The sequence below is a fragment of the Gobio gobio genome (assembly GCF_949357685.1).
Source record: "Gobio gobio genome assembly, chromosome: 11".
In the NCBI taxonomy this organism is placed as follows: domain Eukaryota; kingdom Metazoa; phylum Chordata; class Actinopteri; order Cypriniformes; family Gobionidae; genus Gobio; species Gobio gobio.
The window spans coordinates 1995505-2018183 of record NC_137104.1 but is presented as its reverse complement, the minus strand read 5'-3'; the positions used below and the strand labels follow the sequence as shown (position 1 = coordinate 2018183).

At 42.1% G+C, this 22679-nt stretch overlaps 1 protein-coding gene across 1 annotated transcript; it reads right to left on the bottom strand.

The window, feature by feature from the left end:
* Positions 1–6987: 6987 nt before the first annotated feature.
* LOC307133681 (uncharacterized protein) lies at positions 6988–21055 on the bottom strand. The gene is made up of 9 exons (XM_079828870.1): positions 20066–21055; positions 19830–19884; positions 18504–18568; positions 18039–18321; positions 16115–16248; positions 15995–16027; positions 13188–13467; positions 9211–9347; positions 6988–9119 (listed from the first exon to the last, which is right to left on the bottom strand). Exons 2-9 carry the CDS (start codon positions 19841–19843, stop codon positions 9112–9114), a joined length of 954 nt encoding a protein of 317 aa, XP_079684996.1. The 5' UTR covers positions 19844–19884; positions 20066–21055; the 3' UTR covers positions 6988–9111.
* Between the last annotated feature and the right edge of the window lie 1624 nt (positions 21056–22679).

Sequence of the window (22679 nt, the reverse complement as noted above, 5' to 3'; positions counted from 1 at the left end):
TTCTACTCCCTGCCTGGCTGAATCTGATGTGTGATCACTGCACCACAGTGAGTGCTAGGTTGACTATCTCCACCTTCATTTGATTAAAAAAGTTTTAAACCTCACAAATGGGCAGACATAAGGTGCGTCTCAATCAGATCCCTAGTTCAGTAGTCATCCCACGGAGTAATTCCCTGATCAGTGCCCTGCCTACTGAACTAGGGAGCTGACTGAAATGCATCCATACTTACTTTTCTAAATTGTCTAAATATCAAAAAATGTATTCAGTAATAATCTACATATACTACAGTATATTTAGAAAAATCCTAATAAAATGGTATTGCATTATTTTTTGTTGATGTCTGCACTTTTGCTCCTGTCTCCCTGCTCCCAGTACCGACCATATAAATGTGAATATTTGTCTGCTAAATTACTAATGTAACTTTACACTAAATAATATTAATCTCCTTTAGCATACAGTATTTTAACAGTAATAGGAGCGCTACCGCTAACATTCCCTAGGAGTTCAATACTAATTTAACAAAGAACAAAAGTACAGTATTTACAGATGAAACTGACCTGCACTTGAAGCCCTGAATAGGTCAGTCATTTTGCAATGTTTCGCTGCTTCTTCTTTGAGTGCTTTCTTTTTCTTTGCCCGTTTGACTGAGGCATAAAGTCGAATCATAGCCTTGCCAGTCTGGTCAAGACTAACAGATTCATGATTTATTTTTATTTGTATTACTATTAAGAATTTTATTGAATACCGAATTCGAAAATTATCACTTTAGTAAAGACAATAATATAAATTAATAATTATTTTAAAAATCTATAAAAGGAATTCTCCTGGTGCTCCCGATGGCCAGTCAAGGGCCTGCAGTAGACCAATGCTCATTCAGTGAATGCGCAGCTAAACAGATGTGTTTTGAATGTGCCTACTCTTGGAGCACATCTGATCTCTTCTGGAAGCTGGTTCCAGCTGCAGCTGGAATAGTAGCTAACTTACTTCTATAATTGACATGATTACCTCACAATTCAGTTGTATTTTCAGTTTCAACAAAAGAAAAAATAACACTGTAAACATCATTTTGTAACATTGATCAAACTAATTTAGAAAATGTTATATGTTTTGTTCATTTTAGTGTTGATGCAACAGCAGTGATGTAGAATCAATCATAGTGTAATGTTGATTCAATAGCATTACCGCTGATTTGTTGTTGTTGTTGTTGTTTGAACAGTAACTGAAAAAAGATCACTTTCTAATGTTAATTCAGTGCAATTAGCATTGACACATCAACACTCAACATTGTTTCAATCATTACATGCTATCTGAGTTATGTTAATTATTTTTCTGGATTATCTTTCTCCAATTAATTAAGAGATTTTTGTGTTAGTTTTTTGTTTTGTTATTTTGGCCAGACTCTCCCCTGAAGCTATCGCCTCTATTTTCAATTATTATTTTGCTATTGATATTTCTGTTACGGTTATTGTTACTTTTATGCATTTTTTTACTCTTTATAACATCAAATCAAAAGTTAAAATTGGTTGAATTGGTGGTTGTGTTGTTGATTCTGGGACAGAAGTTTGGACATCCTCGTTCTGTCTATGTTTTGTTACCAGTTACTTAAATCTAACTACACCTCCTCCTCCTCCTCCTCCTCATTGTGAATATCTAAATGAACCTTTTTTGATCCAGAAACACACAATACAACATGTGATGCTGTAGTAATTTATTAATGAAGTAAGCAAAGATAAAGAAGAGTAAATACACACCCCTCTGGATCAAACCGGGGTTAAGAATCAGGTGCATTTTAAAAACCATTCCAAACCTTTACTGAATGTGCACTGAAACTGATCTTTTACCTTAAGAATAAAATGTGCAGAGGTAAAATGAAAGAAGTGCAATATCAATCGTGAAAAAGGAGTGAAGGGTTGTTTGAGCTCATTGTGACTTCTCTGAATGTTGGATAAAGCGCGGGTATGAGCATGGGTATGACAATGTGAGTGACCGGTTGTCATGGAAATGTCAGGTAATGTACTGTATCTCGTCTCTTTGAGTTTAAAATCTTGATTTATACCAACCCGGTCTCACTCCCAACTCATCATATATTGATGCTTGGTAAAGACCCTTCGGCGTAATTTTTCGACACGCAGGGTTTATTTATTTTTATTTACACTATACCAAACCGCATCCCTAAACCTACCCATTTGTGTATTATTATATAATATAAAACACAGGATATAACAGGCAGATCCGACTGCAGGCACAATTTATTAAAAAAGTACAAATATTCCAAGTGTTCCGAGGCCAAACGATTGATTTGTGTGATCAGCATCTCCATCGGCCAAAGATCACAATCAAAGATTGGCGCCAGAAGAAACATTACGTCAGCTTTGATAGTGAAATTGCATTGGCTCTCGGATGTCTCGTGACCAATTTCGTCAACAATGGACTTCCCTGCAGAAAATGACGCTAAAGGGGTACCCTGTGCATTAAAAAGTGACACCAAAGGGATCCTGACCAAGCATCAATATGTGACGAGTTGGAGTGAGAATGTGAAGTTTATACATACACATTGCCCCATGAAAACCTCTGTGAACACACTTGTCCAATGAAAAAGTGTAGGGCACGAATTCACGTTTTATTAAAAGTGCATTTTAAAAAAGTGCACTTTATAATACTGATCCAAATAATCAGTCATTCCTTTAGAATGATTTGGTAATTGTCAGGAGGGAACGGAGACGTACGTCGGACGTCTCTGACGAATTGGGATCAATTCAGGGAGCCCCTATCAGCTTCGAGATATAGAGAACAGGCCAATGGGCCATTGGTGTGCGAGATTTGCATCTCACGCTCCGCCCTGCACTGCGGGTATAAACAGGAAGCGAGACCAGCTCACTATTGTTTTTCACTGAGGAGCCACCAAGTTCCACCAATGCATACGAGTGTTAAAACTGGCGTCGGATGCTCCGCCACATCCGACTGCCGCGGGTTGCGGAGGACTCAACAGGGTTCGCCTATCCTTAGGGGAACTCGACTGGAGCAGATAAGCGCACGTATCCGTTCCATGGGGAAGGGAATGGCGCAACAAGCCGACACTAGAACGGGCACTCCGGTGTTACTGACTATGGGAAGCGAGCACACGGGAAGGCTGCATGAGAGCGGCGAGGCTTTGTAGCGTCACACACTGCCATTCTCGCCCTCTTGTGGGGGGGGATGAGAGCGGCGAGGCTTTGTAGTGTCACACGCTGCCATTCCCGAACTCCCGAGACCCAGAGGTATTGGAACTGCTCTTAAGAATTTGGGTATCACTGGCTGAACACCAGTGGCAGAACAGAATTACCAATGGTTTTCCACCTGGCCCTCCTGCAGAGTTTAGGCGGCCAGGGTGGCCCGCAGGGTTCAGCTGGCCCAGGCGGCATGCAGAGTTCAGGCGGCCAGGGCGGCACGGGCAGAGGCAGGAGCCTGGGTGGCACGTCCGGCACAGCAACGATCCACCGAAACTGGGACCACCGGAACACGATCCACCACCGGAATTGGGACCACCGGAACACGATCCACCACCGGAATTGGGACCACCGGAACACGATCCACGGGAACTGGGACCACCGGAACGCGATCCACCGGAACTGCGACCATCAGAACACGATCCACCGGAACTGCAACCACCGGAACACGATCCACCGGAACACGATCCACCGGAACACGATTCACCAGAACTGGGAACACTGGAACGGAGTCCACTGGAACAAAGTCCACCGGAACTGGGACCACCGGAACACGATCCACTGAAGCTTTGGAGAAAGCCCTGTGCTCCTCCCAAACACGCAGGACTGCCACCACGAAACATCCCATCACAGCCCTCCAGGCCGTGTCCGGACTCGAGACCACCGGAGCACGATCCACCAGAACACGATACACCGGAACTGGGACCACCGGAACAGGGACCACCGGAACTGGGATCACCGGAACAGGGACCACCGGAACACGGATCACCGGAACACGGTCCACCGGAACACGGTCCACCGGAACACGGTCCACCGGAACACGACCGGACCATGGTCATAGGAGGACCGGAGTCCAGACGGTCCACAAACCCCCAGAAACCCAGAGTCCCCATTTTCTCTAACTCCTTAGGGCTGAGAGGCATGTCCAGGCAGAGGTTGAATACCTCTGCCTTCTCCATCTCGTTGAGGAAAAGGTGATGCACCTCAATGAGGAATTGGCAGGTGAACTCTCTTACATCCGCCCCCTGCTGATTGATGTACTTTGAGTTCACCTGCCGCATCACCTGTAGCGTCTACTGAATTCCATGGCAAGACGGGAAACAAACAAAAACAAACTTCTCCTGCTGAGTCCTCTAGTTGGTGGTATCGTTCTGTCATTGTCTGTCACGTGAAGCAGAGAAACTGAGGTGAGGACTCAATTGCGGGTGAAAGAGGATTTATTATAAAGCAAAACATAAACACAAAACAAAAGCCCATGGGGGGATTGGGACACATAATCAGAAATATCAAAATACCAACTAAAAACAAACCAACGGTGATCACGGGGAAACGGGGGACGTAGACAATACAACGATACCACACAGACTGCAAACACAAAGAAACTTATGAAGGGGACAAATGAGGCAGGTAATGAGGGAACACAGGTGGGGCAAATGAAACCAATAACAAGAGGGGGTGGGAACTAGACAGAGACACCGTTGGTTTGTAGCTTACGTTCTGCCAGTGAACGACGCCTTGTGGTGCCATACCAAAGAAGCATGAAATCACTCTCACGGACCTTTTCCTGGACCGCCCCCACCTGGTGGAATGACCTGCCTATCTCAATTTGTGCGGCCGAGTCTGTAGCCATTTTCAAAAAACAGCTAAAGACACATCTCTTCCAGCAGCACCTGACCAATTAAGAATAGCACTTAACATTCTATTCATTTTCTGTCTGTCTAATTTATTTTAAAAAGTTTTTTTATTTTTTTAAAGTTCTGTCCTGTGTGTTCTGTGCTAGATTAACTGAGACTTGTTACAGCACTTACATACTGTTGCCCTTTACTGTTCTAGCTGCTTCTATTGCTGTCATTTGTAAGTTGCTTTGGATAAAAGCGTCTGCTAAATTACTAAATGTAAATGTAAAAATAACAAACCACCACATGTGCTACACGAGACAGGACAGGCATGTGACAGTAACACTTGAGTCATTACTAGTGGGTTATCATGATCTTCACTTTAGAATGAATCATACATTATGCATTATTCACATTAATTATGGACCTCTATACAGTAGTTATTAGTAGTGCTCTGGGAGGTGTGAAAAAATAGTAGTTACTGATGAGCTAATAGTGAACTACCACATTCAACTGAGCACTATTACTTACTATTACTAGTAGTTTGAGTTTCTTGTTAGTTAATAGTTGTTACTAGAGTGTTAGTTGAGCATTACTCTTTTTTCCTGTGTAGTTATTCATTAATGATGGAGCTACTGTAATCTTTCTCTTTTTAACAAAACGCTGTGTTACAAGTGTGATTGGTTTAGAGTTTTGTGCCAAGAGTTTTGCAGACGTATAATGAAAGTGATACCTATTTATTTTAATAATCTGTATTCAATATATATATATTTTTTCATTCCAATTCTAATTCTACTCTGGTGTAGAGAGAGCAGAAACATTCAACTCACCTGGAAATCATCATTGAATCAACCTCACAGAAGACCTTCACAATTCAGCCGTTATCTGCTTTTAAACAAAATACAGTTTTTATATAATAAATAAATTTAATTAATCATAATTTATTTATTTATCTAATATATTATTCATATGAGGAATAATATGCGTATACCTGTTAAATTAAACTATGGCATATGAAGAGATATAATGACAATTAACGGTCAGATGTTCAAATGTATGTGCGTGTCTTAAGTTCCCATTTGCGTGCGAGTGTATAAGTGTGTCCAAGGCCTAGTTCTTGTTTTGTCTAGGTATGTCTATGATGTTTACATAAGATAACAGAAAGAAGTTACACAAATGCAGTTTCACAAGAATAGTCAAACGTGAAGCCTAAAAAATAAGACATTATTAACAAAGCCAAAAATGTGCCATTAAACATAGATATGAATATTAATACTCACCAGAAGTCTGTGAAGAGGAATAATATTATGAATCACCAATCGGGTGAAGTCTGAGCTCTGGCTGGGCCACTCAAGGACATTCACAGAGTCATCCCGTAGCACTCCTTTGTTATCTTGGCGCTCTGGAGCAGGTTTTCATCCAGGATGTCCCTGTACATTGCTGCATTCATCTTTCCCTCGATCCTGACTAGTCTCCCAGTTCCTGCCTCTGAAAAACATCCCCACAGCATGATTCTGCCACCACAATTCCTTGGACTTCTGGCTTGGTTTGACCTCTGACATGCACTGTTAACTGTGGGACCTTATATAGACAGGTGTGTGCCTTTCCAAATCATGTCCAATCAACTGAATTTACCACAGCTGGACTCCGGTCAAGTTGTAGAAACATCTCAAGGATGATCAGTGAAAAAGGAGCACCTGAGCTTAATGTTGCGTGTCATGGCAAAGGCTGTGAATCCTTATGTAGGTCTGTCTACATGTGTTGTTTTTTATGTTTTGTTTTGTTTTTCATAAATTTGCAAAGATTTCTGTGCTGGACTTTAAACTTTGGTTTATACAAGGACTTTTATTTTGATACTTATTTCTGAGTTTTCCTTAGTTTTCCAATGGTTTCCTGTTTAAAAGAGGAAGTAGGCCATATTTATTGATTGCTTTAGTTGTGCAAGATGGTTGCAGACCTCCAGCTTCATCATGCCTATCACAGCCCTTTGGAACGCAATATCTGTAAGTGACTTCCTTTGATTTTGTGTAGTCAGAATTGATTACTTTATTGGTGTGTTGTGTTATAATTTGTGTTATATGCTTACGAATGTGTGTGGCTCGTGACGACACATTGATGTCTTAAGACACGAAACCGATGGATAATTAAAAAAACAACAAACAAGAAAGAAAATATATTTTTTAATTCAAAGCATAAACTGATGCGCTGCTTTAAATACAAGTTCAATTCAATTCAATTCAAATTTATTTGTAAAGCGCTTTTCACAATACACATTGTTTCAAAGCAGCTTTACAGAAAGTGCATTTCATAAATGTACAGTAAAAATGTTAGAAAGACAATGTTAAAGAAAAATGTTCGAAAAAGTTAATCCATCGTGTATTAATTTAGGCCATAACAACTCTGGCGTTGAGTCGTCTCTTCACAGGCGTGGAGTCGTCTCATCACAGGTGTTGGGGCATCCGAAGTCTCCATGAGCGGCTGGATACAAACTGGAGCTGACAAACTATTTACCCCCGAGTGTTTACTAGTGTTTACTAGTGTCCCGAGGTAACAGAAAAGCAGATGGGAATTAGCATAGCTGCTGTTCAGAATATTATATTAATGCTTTTGATCCGATTTAACTGTAGTATAAAAGGTAATTATAATGTGAATGCTTGGCTAAAGAGATGCGTCTTTAATCTAGTTTTAAACTGGGACAGCTAGTCTGAACCTCGGACAATATCAGGAATACTGTTCCAGAGTTTAGGAGCCAAATGTGAAAATGCCCTCCCTCCTTTAGTGGACTTAGATATCCTAGGAATGACCAGAAGCCTAGAGTTTAGTGACCTTAAAGAGCGCGGCGGATTGTAGGGCGATAGAAGATCCGTCAAATACACTGGAGCTAAACCATTTAGGGCTTTATAGGTCAGTAGCAATACGATCTAAACCAGTTTAATGCCTGTCCCTGAACACCAGTATAATTTTGAAGTCGATCTAAGAGTATTTTATGATCTATAGTATCGAACGCAGCACTAAGATCGAGTAGAACTAGTATTGAGATACAGCCTTGGTCAGAAGCTAGAAGTAAATCATTTGCGCAGTTTCTGTGCTATTATGCGGCCTGAATCCTGATTGGAATTTTTCATAGATATCATTTTCTTGCAAGAAAGAGCACAATTGAGCGGACATAACTTTTTCTAGTATTTTAGACATAAATGGAAGATTTGAAATTGGTCTGTAATTTGCTAGGTTATTATGATCTAATTGTGGCTTCTTAATGAGGGGTTTTATGACTGCCAGCTTGAATATTCTTGGAACATGACCTAAAGATAAAGACGAGTTAATAATATTGAGAAGAGGCTCTTCCACTACAGGTAACAACTCTTTTAAAGGTAAAGGTGTGTGTGATTAATTAAATCATATCACGCAATAATGTAACATGCTTTTTCAGTGTGTAGACTATATGAAGTATAGAGAGAGAGCAGGGGAGATGCTATGTAATAATATTTATAACCTGTGCACAAGCGATTGGATTTCGGGTGTCTTCGCCACTATTAAAAACGGCTGCGATTTGCCACTTTGTGTCTGTCATTGAAAATGAACTATTACTTGCGCTTTATAGATCCCGCGTAAAACCATCTTTATGTTGAGTGGTACGACCGGCCAAACTTATGAGTGGCCCACCTGGAATTCTCCCGATGACCACTCCAGGCCTGCTATCGCCCCTATTTTCATTATTATTCTGTTTAATATTTAGATTTCAGTTATATTTATTGTTACTTTTGTGCCTTATTTTTACTCTTTATAAAATTTTTAAATGAATATTGGTTGTTAGTGGTTGTGTTGTTCACTCTGGGACAGAAGGTTGGACATCCTTGTTCTTTCGATGGTTTTCTTTCTCTTTTTCTTCTTTACTTTGTTATCAGCTCCTCAACCCTAGATGGGTAGCTCTCACACTACACGTCCTTCTCCTCATTGTGAATATCTAAATTAACCTTTTTTATCCAGAAACACACAATACAACATGTGATGCTGTAGTCATTTATTTATGTAGAAAGCAAAGATAAAGAAGAGTAAATACACACCCCTCTGGATCAAACTGGGATTAAGAATAAGGCGCATTTTAAAAACCATTTCAAACCTTTACTGAATGTGCACCGAAAAAACTGATCTTTTATCTTAAGGATAAAAGCTGCAGAGGTAAAATGAAAACAATGAAAGAAGTGCAATATATAACAATAATAGAATTGCTCAGAAAAGAGTAGTTTGGTATTTTGCTGATAGGATCAGTGGACTGTGGTGTAATATCTCATTCCACTGAAAAAAGAAGAAAAAAAATCAAGATAATGTACACAGTATAAATAGTACAAATGTCTACACACCATGTCTCTCTCCTTTTATCACTCACCTGCAAACACCTCAACCTCACACAGTGTGAGATATTCATAGCGTCCAGGTATAAAAAAGTTGACATATCGGCCCTTAATAGCCTTAAAGTCAAATGTTTTTGTCTCTCCAAGTGGGATGGACACAATAGTTGCAGCCCTGTGAAGACAAACAGGGAAAGAAAACAATACTCAAGCACTGTAATAGGCTAATGAACCCACCATTCAAACAATCAGCCCCAAAATTGGCGCTAATTCTAAACTGAAAGTAAAATGCACACGGCCGTAAACCGTGCTAAATCCGCACTCATTCGTTCACAGCCGCACAGTCATTCACTTTCCACTGGTCTGTTTGTTTTTAGTTAATTGAAAACACTCGCTTTGCTCCACACTATGACCGAGCGGCCCGTGCGCATTTTACTTTCAGTTTAGAAATAGCCACATAAAATCCCCTGTTGGTAATACCGGTGTTAACGGGCGGCTAAATGGTGGGAAAATGTCCTCACCGTCACATCCCTAGTTACGTCTTAAGTAAAATGTAAACAGTTGAGAACGACGTGTTCATGCGCTGTATGTACTGGATCCATGCATTATGTCTTAAAAGGAAAGACGCCTATTACTTCTCTCTGTGGTTTTACTGTTAATCAAACATCAAATGACAAAGAAATCACTCTTGACTGCTCTTGACTGAATAACTTCTGTAACTTCAATAATGATTCATCTTTATTAAATTTATGCAGTAAAGATTATGACATACAATTTTATTTTATATTTGATTACTTTATCAATTTCAAAAAAAGAGGACAAAATTGTACCTTTTAAGTTAAAAGTGGCCGTCACTGGGGTGGGACTCTTAAGAATACATTTTTGTACCTCTAAGTCAGGGATAGGCAAGTGCAGTCCTAGAGAGCTGATGTCCTGCAGAGTTTAGCTCCAACCCTACTAAGCCATCACAGTATAAAACTAATGGCTCCCAGCATGCATTGCAGCATTAAGTATGTCACCATTGTTGAGATTCATATGCTGATTCTTGATATCTGTGTGCATCTAAATACCCCCCCCCCTAAGAATGTATTTAAAAATCAGAATTCAGAATGTCTGATCTGCAAGAAAGTATTGTTGTATTGTGAATGTTATTTATTCATATTTTATTCAGTGATGAGTTTAGTCAAACATTTTTATTCATGGCAATTTTTCTTTATGGCTTCTTTTGATTTGAACAGATTATGTGTTTTGTCACCCAACTAAAGGAAACACTGATAACCATAATGGTGACCAAACCTTTTCAATAAAAAATCAACATCTAAACCTTTGTTAATTCTCAACAAGAGCATCTATAGATATCTGTTAGGGTTGGAGCCAAACTCTCCAGGACATCGGCTCTCTAGGACCGAACTTTCCTACCCCTGCTCTAAGTAGAGGAAACAATCGTTTTTAGCTTAGAAGCCAATCGCCTTTGAGATCTAACAAAACGAGCCAATGGCATGAAAATGCCATGGGTCTGCAGAATTTGCATAATGCAAGCCCGCCTCACCGCGTGGGTATAAAGGGCGTCGCATAGCAATCTCGCATCATGTTACCTGCTGAAGAGCCGATGCCTGAGCGGACACAATGCAACACAATGCCTACCCTAAGGGGGGGGACTTACCAAATACACATGTGACCTTTACAAGGAACTGCATATGGAGTATACCGGGGTATCTAGCCGCAGGTGGAAAACATTTTAAACCCCAGGCGTGGCAAGGTGTCTTGCCAAGGGAAGACTAGTGCTCAAAGAGACTTACCATGGAGATACACATGTGGGGGTTACCCAATGGGGGAACCATGCATACGGCGGCACCTAGCCGAACGCGAAAACTGGGGTCTCAGGAAGCATGTGAGAGTTATCCAGCTCGAATCCCAGGCACACTTGTCACCGACAATGCCCCCTTGAAAGGAGCCATGCCATCAAGAGTGTCGCTTTCATTGAAAGGAACTTACCTTAAACTCAAATTTAGGACTGCGAAGGCTCAAAAAGGGGCATTCAGCAGTGTTATAGCAACGCTGTGAGGTCCCAAGAGGGCATGTAAGACCTGCGGAATAGGTTGTACTGTTAAAGTCCACCAGGTCGAGGTGGGCCAAATAGCACCTAAACCCCTAGGGCAGAGGAGACAGACAATGCTCCGCCCAACTTGTGGAAGGTACTAACCCAAAGGCATTTTCTGGGGTCTTCCCCAGAAGAGGCCAAGTGACAAGAGGTTCCACTTCAGCGCACAGGCCTGTCACATAGACAAGGCCATGGTGGAAGTGAAGTAGCCACCACCGTGCTTAGGATTACCGCACCACGTTGAAACGCTCTGCGGACACAGTTGCATCACAACAGACCGTTCAACAGGGGGAACCCCAATGTACCCTTTCACCGCGCCACCGTCAAGGGCAGTAAAGGCGGAGGACGATGACGAGTGATCGGGAAAAGTCAGGGGAGACTTCCACGATTTCGTCACCTCCTCATGCACCTCCGGGAAGAATGGTATCGGAGGTTGGCAGGCGCCTTCGGTGTGGGCAGCCCCCAGATACCAATCATCCAGCCTCGAGCGCTCAGGACATGGCGGAGGATTCCACGCAAGCCCAAGGCTCTCAGCTGCCCGGGAGAGCATGGCTGTAAGCTCCGGATCTGACTCGGGCAATGCTGGCACTCCTGAGGGAGGCAGCACAGCCGAATCGTCATTTCCCTAGGAGTCCAGCCCAGCCTGTGATGCGGCGATCGACATGACGTCATCCGCCGGCACGCTGAATGACACGCTGGGCCCAGGACGGGAAACACCAGAGTCAACATCCGGCAACACCACGGGTTGCAGCGTGCACGAGGGGGGTGCGGCCCGAGGAATATTCGTCAGGTTGTTCCACACCATAACCCTCAAGTCACACTGACCACCAGCCAAAGTGGTCCCACTCACGGTGGGAACAGATTGGGGTGTGGTAGAGGGGACTCTCCCTCCAGCACGGAGATCATTGAGTCTCGATCGCAGCACTGCGATGGTCATGTTCCCGCAGTGAGAACATGAGACATCCACGAACGCACGCTCAGCATGCACGAGGCCCAAGCATGCTAAACAGCGTCCGTGCCCGTCAAGTGGAGAAACCATACGACCGCACCCAGAAATGTTGCAAGGGCGAGCCATCTTTAAAAAGACGTGCCACTTGCGCTCTTTTTGTGAGGAGTTTTTCTGCGCAGAGATGCTGAAGCGCCCAGGGAGAAACGCACGCTGTGCTAATCACTGCACAGATCAGACAGGAATACGAGTCTCGCTGGAACGCGGCATCACACCAACACTCTGGGGAGCTGCTCGTCTTGAAAGAGGTAAACACGCTCAGGCTGTAATTTCGGCTCTGAAGCAGAAACATAATGCGAGATTGCTATGCGACGCCCTTTATACCCACGCGGTGAGGCGGGCTTGCATTATGCAAATTCCACAGACCCATGGCATTTTCATGCCATTGGCTCGTTTTGTTAGATCTCAAAGGCGATTGGCTTCTAAGCAAAACCCCCATTCGTCAGTCACTGACATTACTCGGAGTGACTAAACAAAGGGAACTAATGTTAGATACCTGAAAAACCTGAAAAGCAGTTTTTTATATTCATATTTGATATATAGTATGTGTATAGTATGCTGTTGCTTGTAGTTTGATTATTTGTTCTTATTTTCTTTATTTTTGTTCAACAGTTGTCCTTGTTCCCTCAACATAGCACATACCGAACCGTACTTAAACCGTGACCCTAAAATGTGCTGATAACCGAATCGAACTGAGTAATTTGAACAGTTACACCCCTAAGTGGAAAGTATGCACATTGGGATACAGAGATAAACAGGGAAATAGAGAGGGGCAAATCAAAACGGCATGAAGCATATAATTATGTCAAAAGCAAGTTTTTATTAAAAGGATTTATTCAAAGTAATTTTATATTATTTACTCTTTTCTACCATTTATGAAAGTATCAAGAGAGAGAGACAATACTTACAGCTCATTATTGTTGCCATTATTTTCCAGGCTGTTGCCGATACGGATCTGAGCACCATTTATCCTCTCTGCACAACAATCTCCACGATTAGTGATGCTAACCCTGGTCACCTTGTAGACTTCCAGCAGGTCAACTCTCCACCAGGGGTCCTTGTCCCCATTAGTTGCACTGCATGACCCAAGATTGAAATTTGAATTCCTGTTGCCATCAACAGCATGTTGAGCTACTGATTGAGCGTATGTGGCAGACTGGATAGCTCTGGATCCAAGAGCAAGATTCTCTGTTTAACATAAAAAAACAATAACTTTTATTTCTTACTTTAATGTGCTAAAGTATAATTCCAATATAATGGGCAGAATAATGCTAAGCTATATATATCAATCCAAATGATTATTACACGGCTCTTTGCAATACTTGATTCTGATTGGTCAGTCGTGACATTCTGAGGTCAGATATTTCCATATAATGAGCGTCATCAATATTAACGCTGTATAACAGACAGCTTATGTCTTTCTTTGATGTTTCTTGTATCACACATGGACCCGCTCTGGTGCCAGTTTCATCTATCACTACTACTGTTATATTTATTGATTGTACTGAAGTATTAAGATTGCATTTAAGTGTTTTTAGTATTAAGAGTACTGTAGTGTTAGTCTTGTTGCCAGAATGATTGTTTTTGTACACAGTAATCCAGCCAGTCATCCATCCATCCATCCATCCATCTTCTTCTGCTTAACCGGGTTGGGTCGCAGGGGCAACAGTCTAAGCAGAGATGCCCAGACTTCCCTCTCCCTGGACACTTCCTCCAGCTCTCCCGGGGGAATGGGGGAATGCCGAGGCCTGGTTTGATGATGCCAACACAACAACATCATCCACAAAAAGCAGACACGAAATTGTGTGGTCCCCAAACCGGCCCCTGGCTGTGTCTAGAAATTCTGTCCATAAAAATTATGAACAGGACTGGTGAGGGTATAGTGCTGGCCCAGTGTTCCACGCGACCGGGATGAAAACCCACACGGTTCCTCCTGAATCTGGGGTTCCATTATCGGCCGAATTCTCCTCTCCAGTACCCTGCCATTGACTTTCCCTGGGGAGGATGAGAAGTGTGATAACACTGTAGTTGGAACACACCCTCCAGTCCCCCTTCTTGAAAAGTTGGGACCACCACCCCGGTCTGCCAGTCCAGAGGTACTGTCCCCAACCGCTACGCGATGCTGTAGAAGCGTGTCAGCTAAGACAGCCCCACAAAATCCAGAGACTTGATGTACCTTGAGATACTCAGGGCAGATCTCATCCACCCCAGTGCCTTGCCACGACGAGCTTTTTGACTACCTCTGTGACTTCAGCTTGGGTGATGGACGAGTCCACCTCAGAGCCCTCTACCTCTGTTTCCTCAATGGAAGATGTGTCGGCGGAATTGATGATATCCTCAAAGTATTCCTTCCACCGTCCGACAATGTCCCCAGTTGAGGTCAACTGCTGTAAACAGTGTTTGTAGGGCACTGCTTCCCCCTCCTGAGGGGTTGAACTGCTGAGCTGCTTCCTTCTCCTGAGGTTTGCCAGAATCTCTTTGAGGCCTCGCCGAACTCATCCCAGGCCTGATTTTTTTCCCTCCACAACTACCCAGGCTGCAGTCCGCATGCCTCAGGAGTCGCACAAACCAGCCAGGCCTGATAGGACTCCTTCTTGAGCTTGACGGCATCCCTTACTTCTGGTGTCAACCACCGTGTTCGGGGATTGCCGCCTCATCAGGCTCCAGAGACTTTACGGCCACAGCTCTGCGTCGACAATAGAGTTGAAGAACAAGGTCCACTCATACTCAATATCTCCAGACTCCCTCTGGATCCGGTCGAAGCTCTGCCGGAGGTGGGAGTTGAAGATCTCTCTGACAGGGGACTCGGCCAAACGTTCCCAACAAACTCTCACGGTATGTTTTGGTCTGCCGAGTCTGTCCAGCTTCCTCCCCCGCCATTGGATCAAACTTACCACCAAGTGGTGATAATTTTACAGCTCCGCCCCTCTCTTCACCAAAGTGTCTTAGACATACGGCTGGAGGTCAGATGAAACAACCACAAAGTCGATCATCGATCTTCGGCCTAGGGTGTCCTGGTACCATGTGCACTGATGGACACCCTTTTGCTTGAACATGGTGTTCGTTACGGACAAGCTGTGACTAGCACAGAAATTCAATAACAGATCACTGCTCGGGTTCAGATCGGGGGGGGCCATTCCTCCCAATCACGCCCCACCAGGTGTCACTGTCATTGCCCACGTGGGCGTTGAAGTCCCTCAGTAGAAAAACAGATCCTCCAGTCGGAGCACTTTCCAGCACCCCTCCCAGAGACTCCAAGAGGGCTGGGTACTCTGCACTGCCGTTTGGCCCATAGGCACATACGACAGTGAGAGACCTGTCCCTGACACAAACCTCTCGTTCCCCAGGGTGAACTCCAACACATGGCGGCTGAGCTGGGAGGCTATAAGCAAACCTAGACCAGCCCGTCTCTTCTCACCTTGGGCAACTCCAGCGTGGTAGAGAGTCTAACCTGTCTCAAGCAGTGTGGTTCCAGAGCCCAAGCTGTGTGTGGAGGTGAGCCCGACTATCTCTAGTCGGTACCTCTCAACCTCACGCACAAGCTCAGCCCCCACCCCCACCCCAGTGAGGTGATGTTCCACGTCCCTAAAGCCAGTTTCCGTGTCCAGAGATTGGGTCGCCTGGGCCCTCGCCTTCGACTGCCCCTCCTCTACAAGTGAACTAATAAAATATTTAAACTCAAATCAATATTTGATAAGTAATGAAGAACACTCACTTGGAACACAAGTGTACGATGGTCTGTAAATTTCTGTTAATAAAATAATAACAGTTATACACACATTAATAAGTATATAAACAAATTCTATCATAGTTTTCTTTTCTCTCTGCCCCTTACCTCCAAACACCTCGACTTCACACAGAGTGAGGATTTCATCATTTCCAGGTAAAAAAATGTTGACATAACGGCCATTAACAGGCTCAAACACAAATGTGTCTGTGCCATCGAGAACAGTGAGAATAGTTGCAGCCCTGCAAATACATAAAGAACAGTGTTAAAATGAAAACCAGAAGACTCACAACACAATGCACATGTCTAACAAATTAAATTCAGCTGTATTGAAATCAAATGGTTTTGTATAGCACTCTTCACAATACAAATTAGTGTCCATGTTTTATTACATTGCTACAAGAAACAATAGTCTAAACCAGTGGTTTTCAAACCCTGGGTCGCAAACCTCGGGTGGGTCGCGAGACTAAAAAGATGGGTTGCCAGGATGATAAAAAGAAAATGTAGTTACATTTTTTAAAAAAATCATAAAATCAGCCTATATGCCTTTATAAAAGTAATAAATATGTGAAATATATTTGACTTAAATAATTAACAGATTAACAAAAAGAAAGAAAAAACTGCGACAGTTGCTGCTGAGTTTGGTTCATTTTTGTAAGGCGTGGCGCTCATCAAACAAGTTCACAGAAAGGAAACCAGATGACAGAAAGCACATCTTGTTTTCTTTGTTTTACAATAGCACAATGTAAGTAAACACATTGCAATTCTGACTGATGTCCTACTCTTATTATCTGTATGACCAAAATGACGGAGTATTTTATGTTTCCTCTGCTCGTTCGCGCCGGCACGCCTCATGCGCACACACATCATATTCCAGCATTGCAAACTTGACATTGCAGTCAGTTCATTATCAACTTAAAATAATCAACCTAACATATAAAAAGTTACACAGCTACGTTCAAATAGTCAGTAGTAGCCTACAATTGGTGCCATTCAGCATGAGACCCGCCACTGTGGTGTTTTCAAGCACATTTTTGCGCATGTGAAGAGGATGATTTTTTCCATCAATATTGGGACGCAAATCGCGAATATGCAAACATTTGAATTGGAATGAGAGAGTTAGGCTACGTGAGCCTAACGCTGGTTACTTTCAGTTTCTCATTCAATTATTTTGTTTTGGCTTTATAGTTATATACTTATATTTTGTAATTATTGATACGTTCTGAATACCGTTAAATTTAAAGGATTTTCTAACGCGTTGTGTCCAGAGGAAAATAGGGATAGCTCACTTAACTGGAGTTATTGCAGACATGGAGACAATGGACATTTCACAGCTCGCACTTTATTTCCTGTGAAACTCGCATAACAGTCCGTCACAAACGCTATACCGTCCACAGTGTTACTTAATAAACAAAACAACTTGATTTGAGCAACAGAAAACACCCCGCATGCATGGGAGTGCTCGAGGCACAGTGCGCACAAACAATGTAGACAGTTCAACAGGGAGCGTGCAGCTCTTAAAGGGGCAATTAGTTGTGGAGTGAGGGGAACTAAAATAACCTATAGCTATGTTTGTAGTGTTTGTTTGTAGTACATTATAACATTTTGCTTTATTTACCTGTATTATTTCTGAATGCAATCAAATGCATACTTTTATTTTCAAATGCATGCTGAGCTGAATTTTTGTGCCATCTAGTGGTTTAATGGAGAAAAGAGTCAAATTGCCAATTGTATTTAAGTATTCTTATGCTTGGCTTGACTTGTTTGAATGTAAATGGATGTAGGCCTATAGTATATGGGTCGCGACAACAACAACAACAAAAAAAAGAGGGTCGCTCTAAACAAAGTTTGAAAACCACTGGTCTAAACTTACAAATGTCTAATCACAATCTGAATAAAATATGTTCAAGTAAAGTGCATCTCCATGGCTGTGGCTCGCTGAGAACTTGGTTTGTGGAGGAGGTACAATTTTGCCACCAGATTGAATATCATAAACATGGGAAGATTATAGAACAATGTAAACATTTCTTACAGCAAGTTGTTGTTTCCGTTGTTTTCCAGCTTGTTCCCAATACGAATCTGAGCTCCTCTAAGCCGCTCTTTGCAACAGTCTCCACGGTTAGTGATGGTAACTTTGCTCACACTGTAGACATTTCCAAGATCAACTCTCAACCATGGATTAAACTCAGTTTTAGTGTGAGTGCATGATTCCTTCGCGTAGTTTGAGTCTCTTTTTCCATCGACTGCATGTTGAGCATCTCCCTGTGGGTGTCCTAAGGACGACTGCACAGCCACAGCATTAAGAGCAAGATTCCCTGTTCAATATGATATGACAGAAATGATAAGACAGCTTCAAAGCAACACAAATAAATACATACATCACAAGCTTTCAATTATAATATTTCAGCCTATAATTTAAATTAAATAGTCTGATTTATATGTAATGATACACAATTTTTTACACATTTTTAAATCCAGGCATTTTTATTAAACATACCTTTAGTTTGAGCGAAGCACAGCCCAGTGCAAAGTGTCAGAAACAAAATCACCTGTACGGCCATCCTGATACAAGACACAACAACACATCACCTCATCTCAGCATATGAAGGAATCATTTTCAATTTCTCATCCTCATTTAAACAAAGAAACATATATATTGCTACTGTGATGATAAAATAGTAGAAGAAGCCCAAGACTTAAAGTCAGAGTAATGTGATTAACCTGCCTCCATTCTTTGGGTTTTAAACGCCTTGCGGAGTTTGCTCTAGTTTTAACTCAAGGTTTGCTAATTATTCATCAAGAGAAATAGACAGAGTTTAAAAAAGATGTAGAGAATTATTCATCATTGTGCAACACAATCTGGACACAAGGCAACTTCCACTGCTCGACTTAATCGTGAAAAAGGAGTGAAGGGTTGTTTGAGCTCATTGTGACTTCTCTGAATGTTGGATAAAGCGCAGGTATGAGCATGGGTATGACACGCAAGTATGAAGTATGTGATCATAATTAATAATTGACGTGAGTAGTTAAAATATTTTGTGAGTTAACTTTTTAAGCCTTAAGTTGTGTTCGGGGTCTCTGAGACCCCAGCTATAAAACATGAGTAAACGCAATAGAGGTGTAACGTGAATTCAGTTTCATTAACATGCTCTACTATTGACTCTAAAACTATTCTACTGAATTCCAAATAAGTCTACACACACACACACACACACACACACAACCAAGTCAATGTGAAGTCAAAAACAAGGATTATGAGATTAACTTTTGCTACAGCCCTCAAAGTGACAGGATTATCATTTCCCTTTCATGCATCAGGTGGGGCTGCGAAGCGCTATTTAATTTTTTTTTGTTTTTGTTCTATTAATAGTACATGTTGTATTAAATTACAAATGTATTCAATAGGCAATTTAGTGATATAGTATAAGTGAGTACATTCAGTCCATTCAATAGACTGAACAACTGCCACCTTATCAAACTCATTGAGCGATAAGTAACTGAGATGTTTTAAAGTAATTTAATCTAGATGACCTTAATCAGCAAACTCACTTGGTTTATTATCAAGTGTTTTTGCAAAATAACGTGACATTTGGTCTGATATTATGTTTTTTTGTGAAAGGTAACGCAACAATAATTAAAGAACAGAAGCACAGTTGTGTTACAAGAGTGACTGGATTTTTGTGCAAAGAGTTTTGCAAATGTATCACTAATGAAAGTTACACCTAATTTATTTATTTTTTTAAAAATTCAATAAATTACTCTCTTTTTTCATTCCAATTATAATTCTACTCTGGTGTAGAGAGAGCATAAACATTCAACTCACCTGGAATTCATCATTGTTTCAACCTCACAGAAGACCTTCACAATTCAGCCGTTATCTGTTTTAAACAAAATAATACAGTATATAATACATAAATGGCTTTATTAATATTTGTTGATAAACAACTGTTATATTTATTATTTATCCAATATGTTATTCAGATGAGGAATATTATGCACTGTCAAAACATTTCAAACTAAAATGTGCTATTAAACATAGATATGAATATTAATACTCACCAGCAGTCTGTGAAGAGAGTCTAGTTGAATAATATTGTGCTCAGAAATGTTGCTCTATTTATAGTGAAATTAAGTTTCAAACATAGGTACAGGAGGAGCTTAAACATTCAGTCCCGTCAATCATCATTACTAGTGTATATAAGCAGCAGACACTGAGTCATCCCATCAACAAATTCATCGGGCATTCAACTCCACCCTAATGAAATACAGCTCTTTATCTCTGACATCTAATTTTCCAGGATCATCCAACTCCGACTCATATTCTGGACAAAACAACGGCATCCTCCAGCTAATTTACCAAGGCACCGCCATGGACTTTGCTCCTTGCCCACACACCTCAGTCACCTCGAATTCCAACTGTCCTCGAATTGGACAGTTAACAGCATTCATTTTATTCAAAGACAAACCAAAGCCCAATTTTATGCTCTTTACATTAGTTCACAAACCGGCCAGACTCAACCCAATGCTCCACCCAAAAAGGCCACCAGTTGCCCATGCAAAAACCTCGAGCTAGGATACCTCAAGCTCCATCAACATTTCCCCCATGCCCGACGCACACGCACTGTCTGCCACCATGGCTTCCAACCCCGTCTCTAGCAGAGGTTGCATGGCCATAGCGCTAAGCCCCTTTCTTCCACCAACAAACTTAGCCCATCAAACCTACACCTTCCTAGTACCCTCAGCTACCTCTGTTTACAAAATGGTTCCCCCATACAGCCCCACCTGCCACCCACCTCAGATTTGCTCAGCCTTTCCTTGCCCTTCCAATTCCCCTCCTGCTTCCTTTACAACCATCAGATCTCCGCAACCAGGAACCGCTCCAGGGCCTTCTCTGCATCCTGCCTTTCTCTTCTTTTTCCCATTCCTCAAAAAGATTGCCTTCACTTCTTAGACCAGTGTTTCCCAACCCTGTTCCTGGAGGCAGACAAACAATGCATATTTTGGATATCTACCTTATCTGACCCATCTGTTTCTGGTCTTGGAGTTTATATTAATGAGCTGATGATTTGAATCAGGTGTATTTTGATTAGGAAGAGTTTGAAAATGTACTACACATTTTCAAACTCTTCCTAATCAAATATACCTGATTCAACTCAAATGAAGTCAACTCATCAGTGGCCCTGTCCCAAATGGCACACTTCATTTGCACTTTCGGTCTTGTGGACTTACAATGGTTGCCGCATGCACGTGTCAATTACGTCCACGAGACCGCAGGGTGTCCAATTTGTTATTTTAGGTCTCAGAAGGGTGCTTGTGAGCACCCTCGATGCACACTTCTGCACTGATGCGGGCTCCACAGTGGACTTCTTCCCGACAGTCAAAGCGGCATTACGTTATGAAAGTGCGGACTCGTAGGAAGACCGTGAGGGTTTAGGAAGCCATTTGGGACAGGGTCAGTGTGCGTCCAGGAACCGGGTAGAGGAAACACTGCCCTAGACTGTGGCACATTTTCTGTTATTCTCAAGGATTCACCGTCTAAGGCCTAGTCCACAAGTACACAGGTATTTTTATAAATATTTTTTCCCTCCTCCGTTTAAAAAAAATTGCATTGACATGAAAATGCAAATCACGCTATGAAGCGCTGTCAAGAGCATGCCAAACCAACAAGTGGCAATATAACCCTAACCATAAGCCATGTTGGCCAATCAGAAAAAGCTGCGGTTTTGAAAATACCTGCGTTCGAGTGGACAGGGCCTAATTCAAATTGTTTACCTATCCATCATTGCTGATTTATCATTTTCATTCTGTGGCAGCCATTTCTACACTTATCATTTATTAATTATTAAGCTATTTTCTGCAAAATGTGCAATGGGAGTCATGCATTGGAATCATTGGCCATGTTTAGTAGCCCGGGACTTTGAACTCTACAATACAGTTTTCCTGGGCTGTCGCAATATTTTGCGTGCCATCTGCAGGTCCCTCAATCATCATTCCCCATCTTGCCCTCAAACCCTCAGCCAACCTCCAATTGTGTTAAATCCACCTCATGCTAGTGTAAAGGAGGCCAGTTAGTACTTTCTGTGCGAGTAAACCTCACTCCTTTGATCTCAAGAGACGCTCTAGGGGTTGCAGCCTTTAGCCTCCTTGTTAAAGCGCCCGACTCTCATGCTGGCGGACCTGTGTTCTAATCCCGCTTAGAGTGGGGCGGTTCGAACAGGCGGGGTTACATTGGTGCCATGACCCGGATGGGAGTGAGTTTTAGGGGGAAGAGTGTGACGGAGGCCAGCTAGAAGTTGCTGTGCAAGTAAACCTCACTCCTCTGATCTCAAGAGACGCTCTAGCGACTGACGCTAGGGGTTGGAGCCTTTAGCCTCCTTGTTAGAACGCCCGACTCTCATGCTGGTGAATCCATGTTTGAGTCCCGCTTGAAGCGGGGCGGTTCATACAGGAGGGGTTACACATCCCAGAGTCTGGGTTCGATCTAGTGTTGTTTTTGGCGGCCTGTTTTAATTTTTGTTTTAGTCTAGTCTTTGTGTCAAGCTGTCATTTTAGTTTTTATTAGTTTTAGTCATAGTCATACTCTTTTTTAGTCTAGTCAAGTTTTAGTCGACTAAAAGTCTGAGCATTTTAGTCTTATTTTAGTCAGAATTATCGATGAATATTTTAGTCAAGT